This window comes from Girardinichthys multiradiatus, chromosome 22 (assembly GCF_021462225.1).
Source record: "Girardinichthys multiradiatus isolate DD_20200921_A chromosome 22, DD_fGirMul_XY1, whole genome shotgun sequence".
Classification (NCBI taxonomy): domain Eukaryota; kingdom Metazoa; phylum Chordata; class Actinopteri; order Cyprinodontiformes; family Goodeidae; genus Girardinichthys; species Girardinichthys multiradiatus.
The window spans coordinates 5,444,294-5,469,478 of record NC_061814.1 but is presented as its reverse complement, the minus strand read 5'-3'; the positions used below and the strand labels follow the sequence as shown (position 1 = coordinate 5,469,478).

Here is a 25,185-nt window from a genome sequence, read left to right as displayed (position 1 = left end):
TCTTGCTGCAGTTCAGAAGATTTTAGTCAGTCTTCAGAACAATGAGTAAGCCTAACTGTGTAAAATAAGTTCTAGTAACTTCATAGTTTTATCTGAATTTACCAAATAACAAATCTAAATTCCTAAATAAATTGTGAAAATTTAAACTGTAAGAGACGGGTTATAATTTCACATGCACTTACAGAAATTATGTCACAGGTGAATTTGTTGCCATAATTTTTTTATGCATATTCTATTTACAAATGTAAAGTAAGTCTTGCGTCTCACAGCAAAGCTTTGTTCAATAAATTACAACATTAAAATGTGAACAATTTCAGAAATTATTTTGCAAAATCGCCTTTTAAACATGTCTGCCAAACATGTTTTGATTAAGAGAAGAACCACAGAAACGTATGAAAGAAGAATATAACAATTAGTGATTAAATTAATTGAATATTGAATGCAAAATGTTGCTTTGAAAAATTTATTTTTGTCTATTCTAATAGTCAGCTTTTTCCCTTTAACATGAGCATCAATCTATCATAGACCCACTGTGGACTTGACCTATTGATTCAACAAGAGACAGATATAAGCAATGGATAGATTCCAGCAGCGCCGTAGAAAAAGAGTTACGACACTCCCATTGACTTCTATAGAAGAATGGAATGCGGAAGTCACGTGGTTTATGGAGCTGCAAATAGTTCCAAACACCAGCAGCTCCAGCATTGAACGTAGTTCATTCTCGGTGCTTCGTAAGGATTTTGTACGGTAAGTTGATGAAAATACAACATTATATTGATATTGTGAGTTTACTGTTCTGTATCGCAGTTTAGCAATAATATTTTATATCGCCAGGTTTAGTTAATTAAGCATGATAACTCGCTTGTTGTATTTTAACTGTAGCTAGCTCATTGCAAGCATGGCGGGTTTAGACGGGTCTATCTCATTGTGTCTGATTCAGCATTTTAAAATGTCCATTACAGCTTACATTTTTAGCGTTGATAATTTTCTAATTTTTATTGTAATTCCAGCTACTGAACTAGCACATCTTGAAAAATACTGTGATATTGGCATGGTTAATTTAGTTAAAGTTATAGATTGTTTGTCAACGATGGCCATATAAATAGGGACATTATCATTAAACGTGATTGTGAAGATGAGTCATTTTTTATTATTCTTTTCCAGGTAAACCACACGAAAATGGCTTAAGTGAACTGCTGAACCATGTTGCATACAAAGCACCACAAAGGTAACAATTTCTGTCCTTAAAAATAACAAGAGCTGAATCAAGATGTCTGAACAAAATTATTTTAACATTTTAAGTCCTTCACAAAGTTGGTATTTACAGTCATGGGTGAAGTTGAAGTAGATATTAGAATCTATCGCAAGACAGAAAAAGAAATTAAGAATTATTATTGGAACATATCAGCATCAATACACAGTAGAACAGTAACAAAAATACCTTTAAACAATCAAAGGTCTGTGGTAAAAGTCAAGGTGTTTGCTTAGGGCTTGTTTGTTGGGGTGCAAGATGAGGTTTGACATTTTTTTTCTTTGTGTTTTTCGCCTGGCTTTTACTTCCAAGATGTCCAGCATTGGCCAGAATTTTTTTTTCTTTCATTAAAGATGTTTTGCTGCTATTCTTAGTCTCAGCCAGATGAATCTGGTGGTTATTTTTCTTTGCACATCGTGACATGAAGGAAGCATGCTTTCTAATAGATTTGCTTCTCTCTCTAGAGTATCCATGGCATTTGGGAGCTCCATGACAGATTGACTGGACCTTGTTCTGAAAAGTCTTTCAACTTTCTGGACCAGACTGAAGGCTTCATGTGATGGCCGACACAGCACCCCTGGTTTGAATTCCATCAGTATCAATAGGGTACTGTGCTCTCCTTCCAAAGTGTCATCATTTTGCTTAATTGAACTTGAGCATCCATCACTGATGTTGGAATGTTTGATGACTTTATTTACAATGTATCCTGTAAGATGGTACAGAATACATGTTTCGCTGTTGGTGAGGTCAGGAGTATCTGTGTTTCCAATCAGCTGCTCCACACGAAGGCCAGGACTGGGAAATGTCCCCTTAATGTCCAGGAACTCTGCCAGAAGACTGCCGCCATCCTCCTGATAGCTTCATGATTTTACAGTTGTAAGGAACTGCCCAACTGAGATTGATCTCAGTGCCTGCTGAAACTCCACTGGTGTTGGGACTGGATTCCTTTGCCTTATGCAGCTGAACAAGTTTTCAAGGCAGTCCTGAGTAAACCTGCTTGTCAACACAAACATGTGTCCATGGTCAAGCATGTCTTTCTCAATACCTAAAATTGTTTGCACTGGTTTCCAGCTTCCTGTAGGACCTATTCTAAGTCCACTGAAGAGTGCTAACATGTCTTGGAGGAATTTAATAGCTTTGTTGTACTCTTCCATCTTATGCCTGCTGAGTCCCATCACAGGGTGGCAAGAGGACATGAGGTGAAACCAGTGGTTCACCTGCTCCAGAAACCAGGCTGTTGTCAGATTAGAGGTGGGTCGATGCTCCTGCTCCACCATGTATTTCAGACCTGCACTTGCTGACTTACTAAAGACATTCAATGCAGGCCCCACCTTCATTTTGTCAAAATGACTGGGCTGAAGGGTTTTTTGTGAAAGATTTGGAGCAATTTTCAAAGGCATTTGTTCCTGAAAATCTACCAAATCTTTCAAAGGACCCGGTGAAACCTCGTTGTGTGGCAGACTCTCTTTTTGTACAATCTCTGGTGGAATTGTAAAGGTCTGACCACTAACCAGGGCATTCTTCAAATTCTTCACCAGATGAGGGACATCTGGCATGAAGTACAGCCTTTTGTCTGGTCTTACTGGGTGTTAGACAAATGTTTTCTTGTGGCCCACTCCAAAAGCCCGCCACATCGCTCGGTTAGCACTGCCCATGTCAGTGGTGATGTTTACCACAGCAAGACCTTTGGAAGCTGCTCTCTCAATGATGTCTAGGATGACTGGCTTGTAATTAGCTCCGTTAGTGGAATTGCCACTAAAATGGTAACCCACAACTTGCTTCCATCTTGTTGTACTTCCTGCCAACATAAAAACACATGCATGTGTTGCAGCTCCTGTGTGACCAGGCAGCATCACATCCCCGAACAGCTTCCCTGTTCCTAGGTGCAGCTCCACACTAGGGGTGATTGCCATTTCATCTAAAGTAAGTATACATTCTCTTTCCATCTCTGTTAAACTGTCAACCTTTAGTTGGAGCATGTTGAAAACTTCTCCTAGCACACCTGGTTCCAGCTTAATGTGTTGCAATCTTCTTTGCTGGGTTCTGATGTCAGGGAGAGGGAGACTCATGTCCTGAAGAAGCCTGTAGCCTGTTGAGCCCACAGAAAAGCGAAGTTGTATGGCTTTTTTTAATGTGTTTGTGCTCCATCTAATGTCTCTTTTACTCTTCATACCAATAGCTTTCATTTGATCTTTTGTGAAAATGCTGCCAAAGTTCTTTTCCATTGTTACATTTTTCTTTCGTAGGACTGCATTAATTTTCTTCTGTCTGTGAAGTTCTCCTTGTATTGTTCTTATGTGAATTTTTTGGTTTTCTAATTCCTCCCTCAGCTTTTTCACCTCAGTTTCCTGATTGTATTCCCTGTTGATGCATACTTCTTGCCCTGTTGACCCTGGCTCATCAGTTCCTGGCATGTCCCTGTCCTCTGAGGCTACAATTTCATCTTCTTTTTCCCCTTCACTTTCCCTCATCTCACTTGCCTCATTTCTGTTTCTTCCTTCCTTCATCTCTAAAATTATAATGGCACTGTTAGCATAAAGATTAGGTAAAAAATTTGAAACGTATTATTTAACACGGTTCGTACCAAAGTTTACTTTAGACCTATATGTGTGATCACTAGTCAGTGGCTCAACATGCAGTGGAAGTTCTGCTGGACTTCTCATTGCAGGATCCTTCCTCGTCTTTGGTTCTGGTTGATGAAGAAAAAGGGTTGGAACGGCATCAGCTCTCAGTCTCACTTGGCCTGACTGTGTCCTCACAAACTGTCCTTTTTCAAAGTGTGCCTGTAAAGTGATTTATTTATTTATTTTCTTGCACATTTCATTAGGCCCTTGTGCATTTTCCAGTGCAGTGTGCAGATTGAACTTACAGCACATAGTTTCCTGTTGTTGTGACTTCTGGTGATGGTGAGGTTGCTTCTACTGACTTGAACCAACCATTTTTTCCTTCTTTCAGGATCTTTTGGGAAGCCATACATACGGATTCCTTTCTCTGACCGATTGGTGCATCCAAATGCAGCACACCCAGCCATGGTAACCTGCTGAACCTACAGAGGAACACATTTACTTTTTTTTTTGCCTTCTAGCTATGATATTGATTGTTTCTGTATTGTTTTCTGGGAGGTCAGCAGATGTGGTGACTGACTTCAAAAGGAGCTGCTGCCAAGGAGGATGAACCCTCATTCGAACTTGGGCACATTTCTACCTTGTCCAGATTTGATCAGATACAGTTTATTGGTGCAGATGTAATTAATAAACTGTATAAATGGTAGTGCAAGTACTCATTTATTAAAGCTAGTTTTGCATTTTACATATCTTACAATAAATTGTTTGGTCATTTATTTTTGCACAATTCAGTTGTTTTGTCATCTAATATGATTTTAACTACATTTTCAATTAAATGAACATTTTAGTCAATGAATTATAATTTTATAACAGTTGTCAGACTACAGTCACAATCAACTCTGTTATAGATACAAGTACTCAGTTCACATGACAGCAAACAATAGTATAATTATGTCTTCTACAAAAATTAAGAATTCATCCCAGGTCTTCAGTCATATTTTCATACAGCTACATATTTTCCTCATTCATTTAAAAATTATTTAATTTTTAAATAAAATTTTAATTCTGCTCATTTTCCATCTGTAATATTTGGATTTTTTTTTTTAAATACATAGGCAATAGATCTTTCCACGTAGTATAGGATGTAGATCAGAAGGTAAGTTTGATCAGAGCTCTTAACGGCTGGCACAGAATACAGTTATAGCATCCCATGCTAGCATGTGCTAGCATGCGGAGGAGATCAGAAAGAGCATTTATATTAGGTATTGTTACTTCTGTTTGGATTTTCAAATTATGATTTAGTAACCAGTAATCAGTTCATTATTATTACCAAAAGTCACAGGAAAGAGTGAAAAATTCGCTTTTTGCGTTATGTCGCGCCTGAAGCCGTTCAACCTGACTGAGAGCTACATGAACCACGTGACCGCCTATCGGCGAGTTCAAAGAGTGTCGTAACTATTGCGCTGGAATCCAGCTCCCTTCGGGGCTGATACATCCAACATCCAGACTTTCGTAGTTTTCCTCATGCTAATCTTCTAAAAGAGCATAACAACAGGGATAAATGTTCAAACTGCACAGAGTTCAAGAATATCATCAGAAAAAGAAGCAAGAACCAAAAAATGGCATAAAAGTATTACAAAGAAATTTACTTCTGTGCTTTAAAACTGAACAAATACATGTCTAATCAATACAATAAAGTTTTGAGTAAGCTTATAAAAAACATCAGAAATCTTGCAAGATGTTAAAGTATGACATCAGCATTGTTAAAATATTGTATTTTACTTATCCAAAAAGTTGAACTGCAGGAAATAACCCATAGGATTCTGTGTGACATTTGTCTTTCCTGCTTTACTCAATTTAGTTTTGTTTTCTCAGCTATTCTTATGTGTCATACCTTTGCTAGAATGCCTAAGGCCCCATAGAAGGATTTTGTCAGTAAGGAAGGGTATAATTCACCTATCAGCCTGAGACTTAGTTTACTAAAACTAAATGTCAAAAACACAGAGAAAGCAAAATGTAGGAACTTGAGGCTGATAACCAGACACTGCCTATGACATTAATGTGAAATAGAGAACACCTCAGCAGACAGAGCACGGTACTGCTAGCTAGCACCTGATAAAGTGGAGGTTGTATCTCTGACAGAATCATTTTCATATTCCCTAATATGTACAAGGAGACTTACAAAAACTACATTTAGACACATTGGAAAGTTATTGCAGAGACCTGATACTTCCGAGCTAATTTCACCAACTGACTGAGATGCCTGCTTGAGTTTTCTCTCAAAACTCTAAATTTAAAGACTACAACAACATTGCAAAATACTTTATTCTCTATTAAACAGTTTAGATGAGGTTACGATTACAGCAGCTGCTTCGTTCAGAACTGTTCCAGCCCAAACATTAACAGTCGTTTGACATCTGCAGCTCCTTCTCTGACATTGTCGGTCAGAGAGACGTGGAACACTCCTATCGGACCGCGTTTGAAATTTAATGGCTTAAAATGAGTAAAATCTCTAAATGATTTTTACTGTGCGAAGAATATGTAAGGATTATTCATTTATCTTCGGAAACCAAAAGAGCTTCAAAAGAGTTGTACAATCTATCGGTTTGCCTTATTGTAGTAGTTAATGATCAATTTTTAGGAGGCCTAAACTCTTCTAATTTTATGGTTATTTTGACCATACAAAAAAATTTGAATAAACAAAAAAAATTAAATTCAGTTTAACCAACAATGTATAAATGAATAGAAAGGCTGATAGAAGGAGGAAGGGATGAAGGAGACGCTTGTGGACAGGTAATAGGAGAAGAGCTGTGGGTGGTGGTGTAAGAGTCTGGACCTCAGGAGCTCTCAGAGAGACAAAGAGAAGGAGGGAGAGAGAAGTAAAGGCTGTCCCTTCTTCGGCAGACCTGCATGTCACACACAATATTTAGCATGAAGTGAACCCCCGCCCACCTCCGTCCCTCTTCTCTGAGAGGGGATCAAGCCTCAGTCCTGCAGCACAGAGGGAACAACCAGAAGAGAAAGAACTTCACTGCCCGTCAGCCTTTTTTTCTGACATTTTGCCGCACCCTGGAACGTTTTGTCCATGCCACCAGTAAAGCCGAGGCCAGAAAACCTAACAGCACAAAGCAAAGCTCTTTGCCCTTTCCACGGATTCATTTAGTCTGACTTGCAGTCCACGTAAGTGCATTGAGGCGCGCTCTCCTCTCCTTTTAGTGTCTGTCACTGTCTGCTCATCAGCATGTTTGTGTTCTTGTGTTTGACGCGTCTGATCTGCTGATGGTAGCGAGGCATTTCCAACAGAAATACAACTGTTTCCCCGGTGCTTTTAGGGACTGATACTGAACTACCAGTATCAGTCTCTGTGTGTTTGACAATTCATTTCTCATTTTCACTGTTGGCAAAAAATGTGAACAGTAGCTTAAGGATCCGCTGGAATGAATTACTGTGCTCCGGGTTTTGAGCACGTTGCAAAACTGTGGACGCAGAAAGGGACATTGTAAAACTATTTTGGATGATCAAAGACATGTTGATGTGAGGCTGGGGCATGTTGAAGAGGAGCGGGGTTTGGGGGGATAACACCCGCTAACAATAACACACCTTCACTCATAACTTTAATGTACGCTGCAAATTAAAACGACACAAAATATAAGATCGTTTTCACTAATAATAATTTTAGACAATTGCATTACGCCGCATCTCGCGATAGATTGTCAGATATTTAGTCTAATTTGTAACTGTTTTATACTTTAAAAAACTAGCATTAGTCCTTAGTAAATAAATTGTTTTAGTTATTTAGTTAATTCGTGGTTAATTAATTTAATTTAGGTTACAATTTTAGAAGGAAATAAAACCCCCTTAAAACAAGTTGTTTTACCAATTTGCATGGTTCGCGTTCTTCTGCAGGCCTTTAGTTTATGGTCTCTTTAGCACGAATTGCACATCCGGAGATATGAAACAAAGATTTGTTTAATCCGCCTCAGCGTTTGGCCTCAGGATGTAGATGGAAATGTTCGTTACCGGCTACCAGTCAGCCGTGTGCGCTGAAGGCCGACCGGGATGCCGCAGCAGACATCATAATCAGATATAAATCTAGATAGTTTTATTTGGCTTCATACTTCATTACCAAACTTATTAGTTAAACATTATTCTAATGCTTGTATTGCATGAATTGCTGGGAATTCGATAACAACTAAACTGAGTGACATTAAATTGAGTATAGTCTAAACATTTCTGTTCCCAGATTACTTTTAATGTTTCTTAATTTTAAATAAACCACATTGAATTTCGTTTCAGTTTTATACGTTATTTCTTAAAATGATCTTAGATTATATGATGAAATAATAAATTATCACAGCCTTATTTTGCAGGCTATACTCTAAGAAAAATGCTCTTAATGAATGGGCTCATTTCTAGTTGCCTAAATTCCAAAAGTTTTACACTTGCAAAATATACAACATAAGTGTTTTAATTTGATAAACCATATTAAATTCTAGATGTGGATAAGCTCCATGTTAATCACTGCAGAGGGCTGCTGTTACCTGGAACAGCCAATTATTTTCTGGTGATTGTGCCGCAGGACTGCCTCGGCCTCTCAGTCCCTCAGTCATATGCAAATAGATGTTATACCAGGGTGGAAATTAACATCTACAAACATTGGTCTGGAATTCCATCTGCCGCCGGTTCGAGGAGGCCCTTAATAAGTCCTCAGACAGCAAAGTGACACACATCTTAATCAACTCTTAATCCCGGGAATTAATTCTCGACGCGTTTATGAATAATTCCCAGGGTAATGCGCGGGCCGAGCGACAGCGCCGCGCCGCCAGATGGATCCGGCAATTTCCTGAAAAAGGAGAGGATTTCTTCTTCTCATTATTATTTATTTGTTATTATCATAGGCAGTATTTAAATGAAAGCCTCTGCTGCACCTCAACATCAAAGTTAAACACGCAGTCTCCTCTCATGTTGAAGCGCGAAATGTGAGTGAATTAAAACGCGTCATGTTGGTGGAAGAAGAGGGGGCTGCTTAAAGGGTCTCATAGTTCCCTAGGAAATAGCCGGGGCCCTGTAAGCGTGCTCCCCTCCACAGAGGACTGAGCTGCTCCTTAGCGCAGGCCTCGCTGAACCAGAGCCCCTGATCTCGGAAACAAAATGTGGTGTCTCAGTGGCTGCGCTGTAATACATTTTATGTCTCTTAACTTAAAAACGAACGTTTAAAAGCAGCATTGAAACTAAGTAAAGCCAACTGTCACATTTTCATGGTCTGAAGTTTAAGAACAGTCAGCACTATTTACGGTTAAAAGTTAAACATTGGAAAATACATAAACTTACGTTCTGTGTAGATACGACTTTATAACAAGTGGTCATGAAGAGATAAAATAAATGCATAGAATCTAAGGGGGATGTCAGTTGTTACAAGGATACAAGGGGCCAGGGGCTCCTTGCATTGCCAGTGATGCCAATCCCAGACAGTCACAGCGTTTCTGCGCCGTTCGGACACCCTGCAGCCTCCGTCCTGGCCCCACAGCACCGGCTCACCTTCAGATCTTTGACTCAAACAACATTAGAGGTAGCTGTTCTCCCCGTCAAAGCACTGTCCCACCAAAAATTTAGGACCCGCTCGTCGACTGATTTGTTTTGTTATTGAGTTATGAAATAATCACTGCGAGTGATTGGCATGAATTTTACTCAGAGGCAAAACCTCAGTCCAAAGGGAACACTCTGCTCCATCCACAGACTTTATGATCAAAAAAATAAAAGCAGCCAAAAAGCTTTTGTCAGTCATTGTTTGGATGAAAGTATTTCCAGAATATTTGTTGTTAATGAGCCATTTTAACTTATATATTTGTTATTAGGACGCAGAAAACCGCTCTGTCTGACCCATTAGTTATCTTTAACCCTCAAATCCATGTCAATGGTTTCTTCTCAGCCACCTTTGTACTTTTTTCCTGTTATTACAAAAGTCTCTGTCCAACAACAGAATGCAACTCTTCTCTGACCAGATGCAAGTCTTTTCATTGAAATCTTCAGCAAAGATTGTTTCTGATGTTGGTAAAATCAGTGACTCAATGCAGTTTGATGTAAAGAGAATGTTTGTTAATCAACTGGGATAATAAACTAAACCTGACAGCATTGCACTATAACTAGGATTGCGTTGGAATGAGTGTAATTAAAATTTAAGCTGTCTATAACATTTATTCAACAAACTACATATTTCTGTATATTAATTAAATATGTCTGTCTTGTGAAGTGCATTGAGATAATATTTATTTTGAACTTTATAAAAAGTGAATTGAATTGATGGCTCCTTTTAAAAGACTGTAACATGTGTAAGTGTAGAGTTAGTAGATTTATTGGGAAAGATGGACCAGTCCAGGGAACTTTTTTTTTAATAGGCAGGGCATATATTATGTGGGAGTCAAGTGCAATTTAAGTGGATACCTTTCACCACCTGCTACAAGTCAAAATCAAGCCAGAACATTTTTTTTTACTTAAAATGTTTTGATGGTGTGGAGAGTAAATTTTCTGCTGTCCTGAATAACATTCATTTAATAAAAGCCTGATGAGTTCCACAGTTCATAACTAGAATATCATACCTTTGATTGGCATGTATTCGAAGTTTTTAACTGAAAGTCTGTAGTAACCCTCCCTATTTTACAATTGTAATAAAAAGAGCACCTGGAGCCAATTTCTGTGGAGTCTGACATTCTTACACCAATTTCAGATACCTAGTTTAGAGACTTGCGATGCATTCAACTGTTTTATAATAAAATATATATGAGTATAATAAAAAAATGAGAGTACATGTCTCCCCTGAAGGAGGGTCTAGTCAGTGTTAACCATAAGCTGAGGCTAGAGGCTTGGAGTCTGTGTAAATGATCTCATTGGGTCAGTGTAATATAGTACTGATTTAATGAAAAGTGTTTTAGTTAGTCTGGCCTTTATTTAAAAACATATGATAAAACACATTTGATTATTGTAAAATTTTGCCATTTAGGTTATACTGTCCATCAATTAAATGTGCATTGTTTGCTTTCATATATATAACAGATACATTACTCATCAGTTTGATTTATATCAGCTGGTAAGATTAGGTGGCTCATTAGGGGAGCATAGTGGCCTTCAGAGGGTATAGTTTCAACATCTTCTGGTTCACTGTCAGTTGAGTACAGTCAGTGTGTTGCTGTTGTGTTTTGTGTACAAGGCATTAGAAGGCTCATGTGACCAAAATACAAAGGGCTGGCAAGAGAAAGCAGGGAAACATGAACAGGTTGGGGGTGGAGTATGTGTGTGTACGTGTGTGTACGTACGTGTAGCTTCCCAAAACAGGTTCATTAAAAAATATAATCCCACACTTTCTATCTATAAAGTTTGTAACCACAATACTGTCTATACACACAGAGACCGGCAGTGACCAGTGGAACAGGCCAGTCCAATTCTGCCGACAGACAGACACAGCGTCACACCTGCTTGCACACTGATGCCAGTGGAAATGCAAATAAAATGAAAATAAGGCCAAATAGTAGAAGCAGATGCCTTCTTGATTTTATTAGTCTGGTCTTTCATCACTTACTTTGCCACTTGTCAATTAAAATGTAATTGTAAAGTTGCTGAACCGTGTTACTGCTTCTTGTTACATCCGTTTCTACATCCCAGACAAGTCAGATTGCTTCTGTTTGCATTGTAGCCTTAATTGATCCCAAACCTCTCTGGGCTTTGGCAGATCTGGATGGCTTTGCTTTCAATCAACATTGTCAAAGTGCTGACTGATCAAGGGAAACTTAGCTACTGTGTGGAAAGCAGTGCTTTAACCTCTCAAGTATGGAATTGACCTAAAATGTCATTGTGAGGTCTTTTGTGGCTCTCCTCATATTCCCCCAAAATAGGTTGAGCCCAGGACACGACTTCTACAGCTGCCTGTGTCAACCTCCCGTAAAGGATCACAACCGCCACACACATAGAACAAATGGAAAGAAAATAGAGACGTAATGTTGTTACTGACAGATGAAGCAAAACCCAAAATGGAGACATTGATTTATTTTCTCAGGTTTAACATCCTTAGAGGGTCTTCGGCAACAGCAACACAAAGAATAAAAGAAAAAATATATCAGTCTCACAGTATTAAATGTACTGTTTTGTTGTACAGTTATATGGAGTTTATTTTAAGTTGCTATGGTGACCAACAATTTCATAGATTTTTAGCAATAACCTGTAACAAAGTGTTACATGTATCTTGAAATGTGTAAGGATGCAAAACCAAAGTCAGAATTCCCACGATGTCTAACCGTAAAGCCCAATCCAACAATCGAAAACTTTGTTGGTAGTTTTAAGAATCCCTGTGTGGTTATACTAGAATGCTGCTGGGACAGTAAGCTGCAGAATCTTTCACAGCACCTTTAAAATAAGAAACGCTAAACTATACGAAATAAAAATAAAAAAAAGTATTTTACACACTTCCACGCTGCAGACAAATCCGATCAAATGGAAAAGATAACATAGTATGACGTATTTAACACTGACATGATTTTCTTCCGGAGCTAAAGAGCAGTACCCATGTTAAATCTGACATGTCTCTCCTTCATCTCTCTCTCTCTCTCTCTCTCTCTGTCTGTGTGTGTGTGTGTGTTTGCGCGTAGAGCCTGGTGATGGATTTTACCCTGCTGACAGACAGTGAGACCCGCAGCCCGGCGCTGTCTCTCTCTGACTCCGGAACCCCACAGCATGAGCCTGGATGTAAAGGCCAGGAACAAAGCGGTGGGTCTGCGAATAGTTCTCTGCATGTCTGGATAAGAACATATTTGGCTGTATATGGGGGACATTCCCTTTTAAAAATGGAAAGAAAATGTCCTCAGCAGCACAGACAAAACATTTTTTTCTTTTTGCTTAAAATCATTTTCTATAAAGTTTCCTTATTCAGTATGGCAGTAAACATTTAGCATAACATGTCGAATATTATACGTCAGTTTTTGTGCTTTTTAAAATTTCACAGTTCTCCCTGCCAAGCCTCCGTCAGCGACAGCAGCCGCCGCGGCTTCAGGAGGGGCGGGTCTCCGGGCTTTTCTGATTGCGACTTGGTCCGCTGAAAAATCACTTGACAGCTTGTATCAGAGTAGCCTCCGCATGAACGTTTTCCAAACTGACATTAAAACACAGAAATACATCTGTGAAATCATCTGATTTTATAGTTTTGTAGTCCGGATTTGATCAGAACAGATCATTTTATCTTCTGATTTTGTGGGGTAACCTTTATAAGGTTGCGAATAGAAAACATTTTTGTCTATTGCTCTGTAAGGAAGTATGGTTATACCACTTTTACCTTTTATAGCTGACTGCCGAACATGCTGTGAATGTCTCAGTCGCTCATTTAAAAGAAAGACTTAATTAAATCCCACAGGCCTCAATGATCACTTTGTTTAACAATGCAAGCTCTCATTTAGGTATATGGAAGTAAAATAGTCTCATTAGAATTAGACATTTTTTAGACATTGAATTTATAACGCCGAATCTTTCTCCTTTGCAGTTATGTATGTGATATTTTTGTACAGCAAAAATTTCACATGCAAGAATTTGCATGTGAAATAATTCAAGAAATTCGCGTGGAAAAATTCACCTGCAAATGTTTTGACCTTTTGGTGACTCATGCCTAGGCAATCAGCACTAGCTCGAGTCAAGCGGCTGAGAATGTATCCTAACATTGAATGCCACCTACCAAAAAAAAAAAATCTAAGAGTCGAAGAGTCAGCTTTTAGCCAATTAAATTACGGTCATTTGACCACGTTCCTCACCAGTTCGCTTCTGCAGAGGTTCTTCTTTGACCCAGAAGGAAGCGACGAATCAGAAGTTGGCTTTCAGTTTTAGCTTCCGATTCGGGAAACAGTTAAAGGGCAATTTCACCTAATTTTTCATTACCTTGAGCATCTTTCATCTGCTCCAACTCAAAAACTACAGTAGGCCACTTAGACAATTCAAGCCTGGACTAGATTATTCTACACTAATAGCAGAATCCTATAAACACAATTTGGGATTTGTGAAAGCTGTATTTGACTTGTGAAAATTAAATAAATGGCCATATCAGTGCTTTTTTTTTCCATTTGTACCATCATAGAACTGGTCCTGCTCCAAAACCTGCTCCAGAACCTGCCCTTTAGATTTTTAACAAATGATTTGCAGATGTATTTATGTTAGCTTCAGAAATGCATGTCTAAGGTACCGCTCCTGAGCATAAAGGTGGCACATATAAAAAAAAAAATGGGAAAAAAATTCCACCTCTCGGTTACAAAGAGCATTTCACCTTATAAAGGAGCAGAACTCTTGTTCTAGTGCGGCTGTTAACCTCACATCCTAACCCAAACCTTTATAGTAGCTTCTGTGGAAATAATGAACCTGGCATCAGTCCTCACCTGTTCTCCTTTCTGGATCTATTTTATCAATAATGTGATTTTTAAACCTTACCACACCATGAAGCTCCCCCTGGCTCTAATAACATTTTTATCACTAATCATTTAAGCCCTCACTGGAGTACCTCCGTCTCTCCACCTTTCATTGCTTCAACTGCTTCACTACGTATGTACTATTATTCTCCTGATAAGACATTATTACATATAATATCTAATATAATGTCAGACATGTTAAATAGCCGAGTATGATGAGGTGTTGACCTCGTAATGTGTTACCGTTACTCACACTGACGTCACTCTTTTTAAGAAAACAAAGTCCTGCTGTTATTTAAGCCTTTTCTTTGGTGGTGGCATTTTGCTCAAATAAGAAGACAAAACATTTTTTTTGGATGGTGCTGATATACTTCGGAACACACGTGCCCATCCCAGGATTAAGATGAAGATATGATAAAGATATGGTTTCTAAATATAAAATGTAAACTAACAACAAGACGTTATAAACCAGCCATATTCATGACAACATTGCCTACAGACAGTTTCACCTCATTCAGAGGTCTCTGATCAGACTGTAGCTGATATCGCAGAATCCCGCATCTGCCCGCTTCCCAAACACTCAGAGCAGCCGAGGGAGGGGAAGGCCAGTGACATCACGCTGCGATGCACTTTCAAAATAAAAGCATATGAGGTAAAGTTTTTTTTTTAAATCTAGTATTTTTCTCCTCCGCGGTATAATTTTTTGGGGGGACAAATGCACCTGTCTCCAATAGTGACGGGGACACGGCCCCCCGCCTCCCCCGGTTCCTACACCTGTACCTTTAACTGTTTCCCGAATCGAAAGCTACAACTGGAAGCCAACTTTAACTTCGTCGCTTCCTTCAAGGTCAAAAGAAGAATGTCTGCACAAGCTAACTGGTGAGTCACGTGATCAAATGAGCATAATTTGATTGGTTAAAAGCCCCTCAACTCTTGGATTTTTTTTGGCAGGTGGCAGCCGATGTTAAAATGCATTATCAGCCACTTGACTCGATCTAGTGCTGATTGCTTTGGCACGAGTCACCAAAAGGTCAAAAGATTTGCAGGTGAATTTTTCCACGCGAATTTTTACAGTTGACTATTTGCAGGCGTATTTCGGCATTTGAATTTCGTCAGGCGAACTTCTTGCAGGTGAAATTTTTGCAGGCAAATTTTAGGTTCTAAAAAAAATTACATACATAGGATAACAATTCAGTGTTATAAATTCAATATCTAAAAATGTCTGATTCTAATGAGATTATTTTACTTCCATACAAAAGTGTACAAGCCATAAGCTGGTTGACACTCGTGAATAATTTAGAATGTGTTATTATACCTCTGTGTGTAATTATGTTTTGTGAATCAGAAGTTTTGTTCTTTCAGTATCCTTATGATTGCCAATATCATTTATAGAAACTATTTATTATAAAATTTAACAAAACATTAATTGGCAAAAGAAATTCTGAACTAAATGATGTTTTAGGATTTAAATTCAGGAATTGCAGAATAAGCATTTAAACAGTTGGTTTCTGTTTCTATGGCTTGTAGAGGACAAATAAAATGTATATGTATACAATATTGGCGACGTGTCCAGGGTGTACCCTGCCTCTCGCCCATAGACTGCTGGAGAGAGGCACCAGCTCCCCCGCAACCCACTATGGAATAAGCGGTAGAAAATGACTGACTGACTGACTGTATACAATATTTTTAACTGAACTGTGAGGATAAACTTACACATAACACAAAATATGCTAGCATTATTATATATGTTTACAAAGACTTTTAGAGAATGATTCTAATAATAAAACTGACGACTGAAAAATGTTTTCTGAGCAGTAGCGTCTCTCTGAAAAGAGGTAAGACATTTTACTTAGTATTTAGTTATTTAAAGAATATTTCTCACAGTCGGATTTAAATCTCTTGCTAACGATAAACACATCACAACCTTCAATCCAAACTATATATATATATATATATATATATATATATATATACAGATTAAAAATGAGCTAATTAATCCGTATACTATGTCGTTTTATTTTGCAGCCTCTTTATAAAATTTTCTGTTTTCCCGGGTGTTGAAAGGGGATCTGGTTAAGCTTTGTTGAAGTATATTTTCTAATTAAAATCATCTCAGGGCCTGACAGTAGCTGTCTGTTGTTGGCACATTGCCAGTTAGATTGGACACATTGTTTATTAGTGCATCACTCTAAAGGCTAGTCCTTTTTCTCTGTACTCTGGTATAGACTTAAGTGACAGCTTACCCAGTGTCAGTTTACTGCCAGATAACAGCCTCGGCCTGTTCCTTATTGGTTTTGCTGGTTGTCCTGTGCAACCTCCTTTCAAACCCAGTTGATAATTTTGAACTGCTCCCAGAGACCTAAGCCGTCACCTAACAGAACCCAACATGCCCCAGTCACAAAGACCTGATCCACAGGATTAACTAGCCAGCTAAATTCACCTTTTTCTGTGAGCTTTTCAAATTGCAGGAGTTTGATCTGGCAGTGCGGAGCCTAGGCAGACATAACATTCAACAGTCCTTTAAAGCAACTCTGCTGGGGATGACATGGAGTCAACCACTGCACCAGATCCTTTTTGCATGTAATCATTATTCGCATTTATTTTTCTTCTATTGTGGCACAGTTGTGGTCATCAGTTTCTTGCTTGGAGGGACTTCAGTTGCTATTTGAATAGAGATTATGTGTTTTCATTCAGCTGAGATTGGGCAGGGTTGAATATGAGCTTCAGGCTAATTTATGTGGAGGTAGCATATATGAATACAAAGGACTTTGACATGATTATTTGAACAGGGCAATAATCTTTAAACACATCTTAGAGTGCAGTACTACACAATGGTATCTGATGCATTTATTTTTTTACTTCAGGTGCTTTGACAATGGATTGTTTGCATTAGAGTAATTTCTGTTAGTGTTCAACCTTTAAAAAATCGAAAATGCAGTGCATCATTCTAAAATACCTCCTTAAATTTATTAAGATTGCTTTTTGTACATTTAGAACAGCAGTTGACGCTGCTGAAACTTTTTGGTTTAATTCTAATTGTTACACAGACTCGACTTCTTAAATGTTTTGCATTTTTACTAAAGTTACAGTTTGTTTTTTTCTACTGCTCTCCTAACCACATTCAGTCTTAAAACATACTCATATACCAATTTGAAACAGTCAGGCAGCCATTTTACAGTACATGCTGTATTTTCTGTTGTTTATGTTTTATCCATTAAGCTGTAATACAGACAAACAATGTTCATGGTGCTAGAGAACTTTCAAGATCAATGATTTAGTTTGTATGTTTTATGATGGAATTTTACTATAGAGACAATATATAATTATGCAGTGTAAAAATATCTTATTGAATATATTGTACAAACTTTTTAGGAGTTCTCAGACATCTCCAATTTGCTCAGTTTTCATTTTCCACAGATATTAGGTGAACTGTGGCTAATAACATTTCTCTGTCATCACAAATGTCTTAGAAAGCTGCCAACAAAAAAAGATGATTTTTGATTTAGTATTGTATGGGTGAGCAAGTACGTATTTTTTATTCAGAAACAATATTTATTAAACTTATTTTTTTCCTTGACATCCCCTGCTGTCTCCTTATCAGACAGCAACTGCCATGTGCAAACTGCCTTCCTTCTATTTTTCTGCAGACATTGAGAGATCCCAGCAGAACAAGCTGGATGAGTCAAGTGTTGATGACAGCTCTCTGAAGAAGAAACAGCGGCGGCAAAGGACTCACTTCACTAGCCAGCAGCTCCAGGAGCTAGAGGCCACCTTCCAGAGAAACCGCTACCCAGACATGAGCACCAGAGAAGAAATCGCAGTGTGGACCAACCTCACTGAGGCTCGGGTCAGGGTGGGTACACACAATCTCTCTTATAAACTCACTAGAATAGAAAACCAGGGTCTGTGTGTTTACGTTACATAAGCTGTATTAGGTACCTAAATGTGCGTGAGCCATGCAGTACAAGGTGCCTATTGAAACTGCAGGTCATTAAAAATGGTTGATATCTCAGTCAGTCTAACTCTTGATGACAGTGTCATGTGTGGTGCCATATGTATGACTCTTAATTAACTGTAATACCTTTTGGTTGTTACCCTGCCTCCCACCCATAGACTGCTGGAGATAGGCATCAGCTTCCCCACAACCCACTATGGAGGAAACGGTATAGAAAATGACTGACTGACTGACTGACTGACTGACCTTTTGGTTGTGTTGCAGTTCTTGTTTTGAGGTGGAGGCAGTTTTCTCCACTGCAAACATGGTACAGCTGCACTCAGAAATATAACTCCATTCAGATTAATTCAATCCATACATCACTGGAATAGAATTGTTTCACTAAAATTGGAGAGTGGAAGTTTAAGACAAAAAACACTGCAAACACTGCAGGTATTCATGCAAAAGGAACCCTGACAAAGAACTGAGTGCATACTGAACAGTACATGGACATAATAGGCCCATATTTCTGTATTAAAACATCTCCTTCTGTTGATCTGATGTGATGTCTACAAGAAGGAACAGAGCAGACTGTACTTCTTGAGGAAGCTTAGGCCCCTCCAGCAAGAGTCTGTTATGGAGAGTGTGATCTCTTCTGCCATCATCTGCTGGGGTAGCACTTAAAAAAGCTCAACAAGCTGATCATAAAAGCTGGCTCCGCTCTTGGGATTGCTGTCGAGCCATAGAGATAATTGTGCAAAAAATGCTTGTAAAAGGAAGAACGTAATAGACAACCCTGAGCATCCACCTTATTTATTTGATGTTTGGAGAATATCTCTCCATTCTGCCATCTTGCTTGCTTAAGACACTCTTAGGCTCACTAAAAGTCCTCCTTACTACTCTTAACATTTCCTCACCTTAAGAACTCTCTTAAGGCCTAAGTGCTTCTTGAATAAGTTTTCTCTTACCAAAGTAAAATTCTAAGAAGAATCCTAGAATTAGAAAAATTCTAAGATTTTTCTTAGAATGACATCACTAGGAGCTACTTTTAGTTCTAGGATTCTTTGTGAATACCCACTTCGGTCTTATAACAGGACAACATAGCAGTTCTGTCATATTGTGGGAGCCAGACGAATGCAGGTAAGCTTGAGATCTATTTGTTCTGGGTCACAGCTTTGGCTGCTAAACTATGAGTATGCCAAGCTCCAATCAGACCAGAACATTAGACACCAGGAGATCATGGATCTTAACGATAGATGATAGAAACCAAAAAAGGAACTTAAATAAAAACAGGAACAGCAGGGAGAACCAATGAGCTGAGAGACTGATAAATTAAGGGAAACAAGGAACAGGTGTGGGCCAGGCAAAAGGAGTGAGACCAATCAACTGTACAACACGGACAAAGGGCAAACCAAGAACCAGACTAGGAGAAAATAATATCCTTCTTTTGGGCCACCCTACATGTCCCCCTGATCTAAAACCCATGGAAGATGTTTAGGAAAGTATTATCAAGGGAGGTTTATAAAAATGGCCATTAGTTCCACACCATGGATGCCCTTCCAGAGCCATCTTCAGAATCAGAATCAGCTTTATTGCCAAGTTTGTACATACAAATGAGAAATTTGACTCCAGTACACTTTGCTCTTTGGTTTTGTTTTTGGATTACAGAATATACATATTTACAATGTACAATATACACATATATAAATAAAAAGGTGGATTTGCAACATCTGTATGCTGTTGTTTTGTACTCTATTGAATGTTCAACAGAGAAACAGCCTGGGGGAAGAAACTGTCTCTGTGGCAGCTGGTTTTAGTGAACAGTGCTCTGTAGCGACAGCCTGAAGGTAAAGCTCTAAACAGTTTATGTGCAGGGTGTGTGGGGTCTGCAGAGATTTTAGCAGCTCTTTTCCTGACCCTAGACCTGTATACGTCCTGGATGGAGAGAAGGTCAGCCCTGATTATTCTCTCTGCATTCCTGATTATTTGTTGCAGTCTGCACTTGTCCTGTTTTGTGGATGAGCCAAACCACACTGAGATGGATGAAGACAGGACAGATTGAATGATGGCAGTGTAGAAGATGACCAGCAGCTCCTGTGGAAGGTTGAACTTCTTGAGTTGCCTCAGGAAGTACAGTCTCTGCTGGGCCTTCTTTCGATCAGTGTCTATGTGTGAGGACCATTTCAGGTCCTTAGAGATGGTGGTTCCTAAGAACCTGAAGTGATCCACGGCCGATACAGTGTTGTTGAGGATGGTGAGGGGGTGTATGGGGGTGGTGTTCTCCGAAAGTCCACCACCATTTCCACAGTCTTGAGTGGGTTGAGTTCAAGGAAGTTCTGACCGCACCAGTGTACCAGCCGATACACCTGCTGTCTGTATGCCGACTCACCGTCCTGGACCAGCACCAGTACTTATTGATCTGGTTTGGGAGAAGATGCTCCCCAGTCTCACCTGCTGCTGTCAGTCCGTCAGGAAGCTGTTAATCCACTGACAGGTGGAGGCTGGGACGTTGAGCTGGGTGAGCTTCTGGTGGAGGATGTCTGGTATGATGGTGTTGAAGGCCGAGCTGAAGTCTACAAACAGGATCCTGGCATACGTCCCTGGACGGTCGAGGTGTTGCAGGATGAAGTGTAGGCCTAAGGTAACAGCATCATCTGCGACCTGTTTGCTCGGTAAGCAAATTGCAGAGGGTCCAGCAGGGGGCCTGTGATGTCTTTCAGGTGCTTCAACACCAGCCGCTCAAAGGATTTTATGACCACAGACGTCAGGGCTACAGGCCTGTAGTCATTTAATCCTAGGATGGTGGGTTTCTTGGGAACCGGCATGATGGTGGATCGTTTGAGGCAGGAGGGAACCTCGCATTTCTCCAGTGATTTGTTGAAGATCCTTGTGAAGATCGGAGTGAGTCGATTTGCACAGGCTTTCAGGCATAATGGGGAGACGTTATCAGGTCCTCCAGCTTTCTTTATTTTCATGCGCTGAAAGAGCCTATTTACATCTTCCTCAGAGATCTTTAGTGCAGGCAGAGGATCTGAAGGTAGGGGGTTTGTTACTTTATGGAAGGAATTTGTTCCTGAATGGGATGTCGAGGGGATGATTTGAGGTGTGAATGTCTTCTTGTCATGTCTGCAGTAGAAGCCATTCAGACGGTTCTCCACATGGAGCAGCATTCCTTCATGTCTGAATTAATGTTTGAACTGATCAACAGCGCAGTTGGTAGCACTATTGCCTTGCGGCAAGAAGGTCCTGGGTTTGACTCCCAGTCATGGAGGGTCATGGAGTTTGCATGTTCTCCCTGTGCATGTGTGGGTTCTCTCCGGGTACTCTGGCTTCCTCCCACAGTCTAAAGACATGCCTGTTAGGTTAATTGGTCTCTCTTAATTGCCCTTAGGTGTGTGAATGAGTGTGTGCTTGTTGTTTGTGTGTTGCCCTGCGATGGATTGGTGACCTGTTCAGGGTGCACCTGGCTTCACGCACATAGACTATTGGAGATGGGCACCAGCTTCCCCGCGACACACTATGGAAGAAGCGGTATGGAAAATGACTGACTGACTGACAATGACAAATACAGACTTAATATCTACACCTCGAGGCATTGATTTGCTACTAAACTCGGATGCAAAGTATTGTAGAGAATGTGAAGCCATGGTGGGACAAAAGCACCTTTTCTGTTGTCTTGCTTGGCTAAAAACTTTGTCATAATGTTTAAATCTGGGAGATAACTTCACAGAGGAAGAAAATGAGTCATAATAAAACACAGCATCACAATAGCTGCTTATGCACAAGTTGGGATTGAGCTTAAATCTTGCACATTGATGAATCCAACTTTCTTCTTTAACGTTTTTTTTTTATTGAAGTAAATGATTAGAATGACTCCAAATACAAATCATTTCATCGTCTACATCAAAGTTACAACAACATTTTTCCATAAATATACCCACAGATGAACTTGCCTAGATTTAATTTCTCCATTTGATATTTTAACCAAAGGGTTAATCTGATTAATATCCTGTAAATATGAGATCATAAAATTGCAAATTTGAAGATTGCCCTTCCCTGACATGCATTTCATTGAGATTTCACTATTCAAATAAGTGTCAGAATAGTTTTAATAAGGTGTGATTAATAACTGTTTGATGATACACTTTAACTTAGCTTGAAGGATCATCATGTCTTTACCCATGCACACACAATAATACTGAAATCATGAGAGTGGGCTTAAGTTACTCTGGCTGGATCTTTTTTTAGAATGAGGGTTTATTGACTTCAGACTGTTTCAGGAAAAGAGTCATTTGAAGTCATTTTCCAGCCATTTTGTCTTGTTTGCAAACATCAAATTGAAAAAGTAGGTGAAGATGTAAGGACACATTCATCTTCTCCACACATGGCAAATTTCAAAGTGTTGACTGCTATAACCAGTATAGCTGCACCTTTTTGACATGATAGAATGATTGATAACCTCATCTCTATGTTGACACAAAGCAGAAGTATCTTTTAAAGAACATTTGATGTCTTCGATTTAAAATAAAATACAGTTTGTTTTTGGCAGAAGGTTACCAGTTCCATTCTTGAGTAAAAGCAGGACAGTTCACTAAAACACGTGTGTATCATTTCATAGATCTCTTTTTTTATTTATCATTATTCAGAGATTTAATTGCTCTTTCCAAAGAATATTATCACAGTCTTAAAGAATTATTCTCAATGTATATGACATGATGCATGTTGTAAATAAAACTGAGATATACATAATGGAAAAACTTTTCTTGTGTATTTGTTTTCTTACTACTGTTGGTGCTGACTTACGAGACAATGGAATTTAGAGTCTTTGTTAGAGATCTACCTGCTACATGATAGTATTCCAGAATTTAAACAGGTTGCAACTAATTGTTTACACAAACACATGATTGTCTTTTTTCCCTATGCCTTAGGTATGGTTTAAAAACCGCCGTGCAAAGTGGAGAAAAAGGGAAAGGAACCAGCAGGCAGAGCTATGTAAAAATGGCTTTGGTGCCCAGTTCAATGGACTCATGCAGCCGTATGATGAAATGTACACAGGCTATTCCTACAACAACTGGGCGACCAAGGGCCTAGCAAGCAGCCCACTCTCTGCAAAAACCTTCCCATTTTTTAATTCAATGAATGTAACTCCTCTGTCATCCCAGCCAATGTTTTCCCCCCCAAGTTCTATCCCCTCTATGAACATGCCCTCTAGCATGGTGCCATCAGCAGTAACTGGAGTTCCTGCTGCTGGGCTCAACAACCTGAGCAACCTCAACAACCTCAACAGTCCCACGGCACTCAACTCAGTAGCAGTGACTGCAGCCACCTGCCCCTACGCCACCACAGCCAGCCCCTACATGTACAGAGACACCTGTAACTCCAGCTTGGCTAGCCTACGGCTTAAAGCAAAGCAGCACACCAACTTTGCTTATCCAGCAGTGCAGAATACCGTGTCCAACCTCAGCCCCTGCCAATATGCTGTGGACCGGCCGGTATGAACTCCAACCATGACTTAACACACCAGCTGTAAGTCCACTGTTACTCTAATTTTCATCCTCTCAGTACCATCTCTAAACTGCTGGTCATGCAGCAGATCAGTTGGTGTTTTGATGGTAAACCATTAGTCCAATCATAACAACTCAGATGGACCACTGTTTCTTCAAAGCAATTACACCCAGTTAAATAAGTTGCTAAACTGACCAACCAGTTTTAAACTGTTTTTAAAGATCAGAGTCAGATTTTCCTTTTTTTGAACTGCATTATGAGAAACGTTTGAAAAAAAAACACAGACAAGCGAACCTTCAGACTGGTTGTTAGCATCTTGGCCAAAAAACCTCAAAAACAGCTCTTACAGAAAGGGCTCCTGGTTTAAAAGCCAGCAAAGTAGAGGGTGTATATAATATTTTTTCCTGCTTTGTGTGAATATATAAGGAGCCCAAAACTATTCATACCCCTGGCAGAGTTAAATTGAATTGTTTTATTCATCTTCAAAGCTTTCTTCTGTCTCCAAATATGATAAAACTATTTAAAAGCAGTATCAATGTTAAAAACTGATTATATTTTTTATTTACATTGTATTAAAATGGCATGACAAAAATTATTTCTTTCTTTTCTAGTAATCAAGGGGAAATCTTTATTGGAATTACAGACATCTAACTTTCAATCTTAATATCTGACCAGCATCTTCAATGTTTTCGCAAGCATTCTGACTATCTTTGGTGCTGAGCTTCAAAACATTTAGGAAGGAAAGCCTCCTTGTCATCACCCCAGTCTTTAGCTCTCTCCTCGGATTCAGGTTGGGACTCTGGCTGGAAAGCTTTCACATGTTGACATTAACTCCAGTTAGAAAAAGAAGATTAAAGATTATTTGAAATATTACTTTAAATCTGCCGGGGGTATGAATATGGTATCTGGTGACAGATACAAAGCAAGGACCATAGGTAAACATTCTATCAGCACATTGTTTAGGAACTAGAGTTGAGTAAAAATGGTATCATCCCGAAGGCCATCAAGGGATACTCTGGTGTTTGAGAGATCTTGAAAGAGAACATGACTCAGTGCTTTTAAATAGCAAATCAGCTATTTAAATACATACATACACTCACTGGCCACTGTATTAAGTAAAACCTTGCTAGTACCGGGTTGGACCCCCTTTTGCCTTCAGAACTGCCTTAATCCATCGTGACATATATTCAACAAGGTACTGAAAACATTCCTCAGAGAGTTTGGTCCATATTTACATGATAGCATCACACAGATGCTGCAGATTCGTTGGCTGCACATCCATGATGCGAATCTCCCGTTCCACTACATCCCAAAGGTGCTCTATTGGATTGAGATCTGGTGACTGTGGAGGCCATTTGAGTCCAGTGAACTCATTGTCATGTTCAAGAAATCAGTCTGAGATGATTCATGCTTTATGACATGGCGTGTTATTCTGCTGGAAGTAACCATCAGAAGATGGGTACGCTGTGGTCATAAAGAGATGGACATGGTCAGCAACAA

The 25,185-nt window shown here is 39.3% G+C and overlaps 1 protein-coding gene and 1 long non-coding RNA gene across 2 annotated transcripts; both read left to right on the top strand.

Moving 5' to 3' along the window:
• The first annotated feature begins 631 nt into the window (after positions 1-631).
• LOC124859266 lies at positions 632-4,573 on the top strand. The gene is made up of 6 exons (XR_007036049.1): positions 632-747; positions 1,165-1,228; positions 1,717-1,858; positions 3,084-3,175; positions 4,208-4,284; positions 4,380-4,573. It is a non-coding gene; the product is annotated as an uncharacterized LOC124859266 (long non-coding RNA).
• Positions 4,574-6,819: 2,246 nt separating this feature from the next.
• pitx3 (paired-like homeodomain 3) lies at positions 6,820-24,885 on the top strand. The gene is made up of 4 exons (XM_047351972.1): positions 6,820-6,996; positions 12,453-12,570; positions 17,894-18,099; positions 23,109-24,885. The coding sequence occupies exons 2-4, from the start codon at positions 12,462-12,464 to the stop codon at positions 23,676-23,678; spliced, it is 885 nt and encodes a 294-aa protein (XP_047207928.1). The 5' UTR covers positions 6,820-6,996; positions 12,453-12,461; the 3' UTR covers positions 23,679-24,885.
• Positions 24,886-25,185: the final 300 nt, after the last annotated feature.

What these genes read in the sequence shown, in the direction of transcription:
- pitx3 (XM_047351972.1), top strand. Translation starts at nt 12,462, where the DNA reads ATGGATTTTACCCTGCTGACAGACAGTGAGACCCGCAGCCCGGCGCTG. An exon ending in TAAAGGCCAGGAACAAAGCG is followed by an intron (nt 12,571 to 17,893) that starts GTGGGTCTGCGA and finishes ATTTTTCTGCAG; the next exon opens with ACATTGAGAGATCCCAGCAG. An exon ending in TCACTGAGGCTCGGGTCAGG is followed by an intron (nt 18,100 to 23,108) that starts GTGGGTACACAC and finishes CCTATGCCTTAG; the next exon opens with GTATGGTTTAAAAACCGCCG.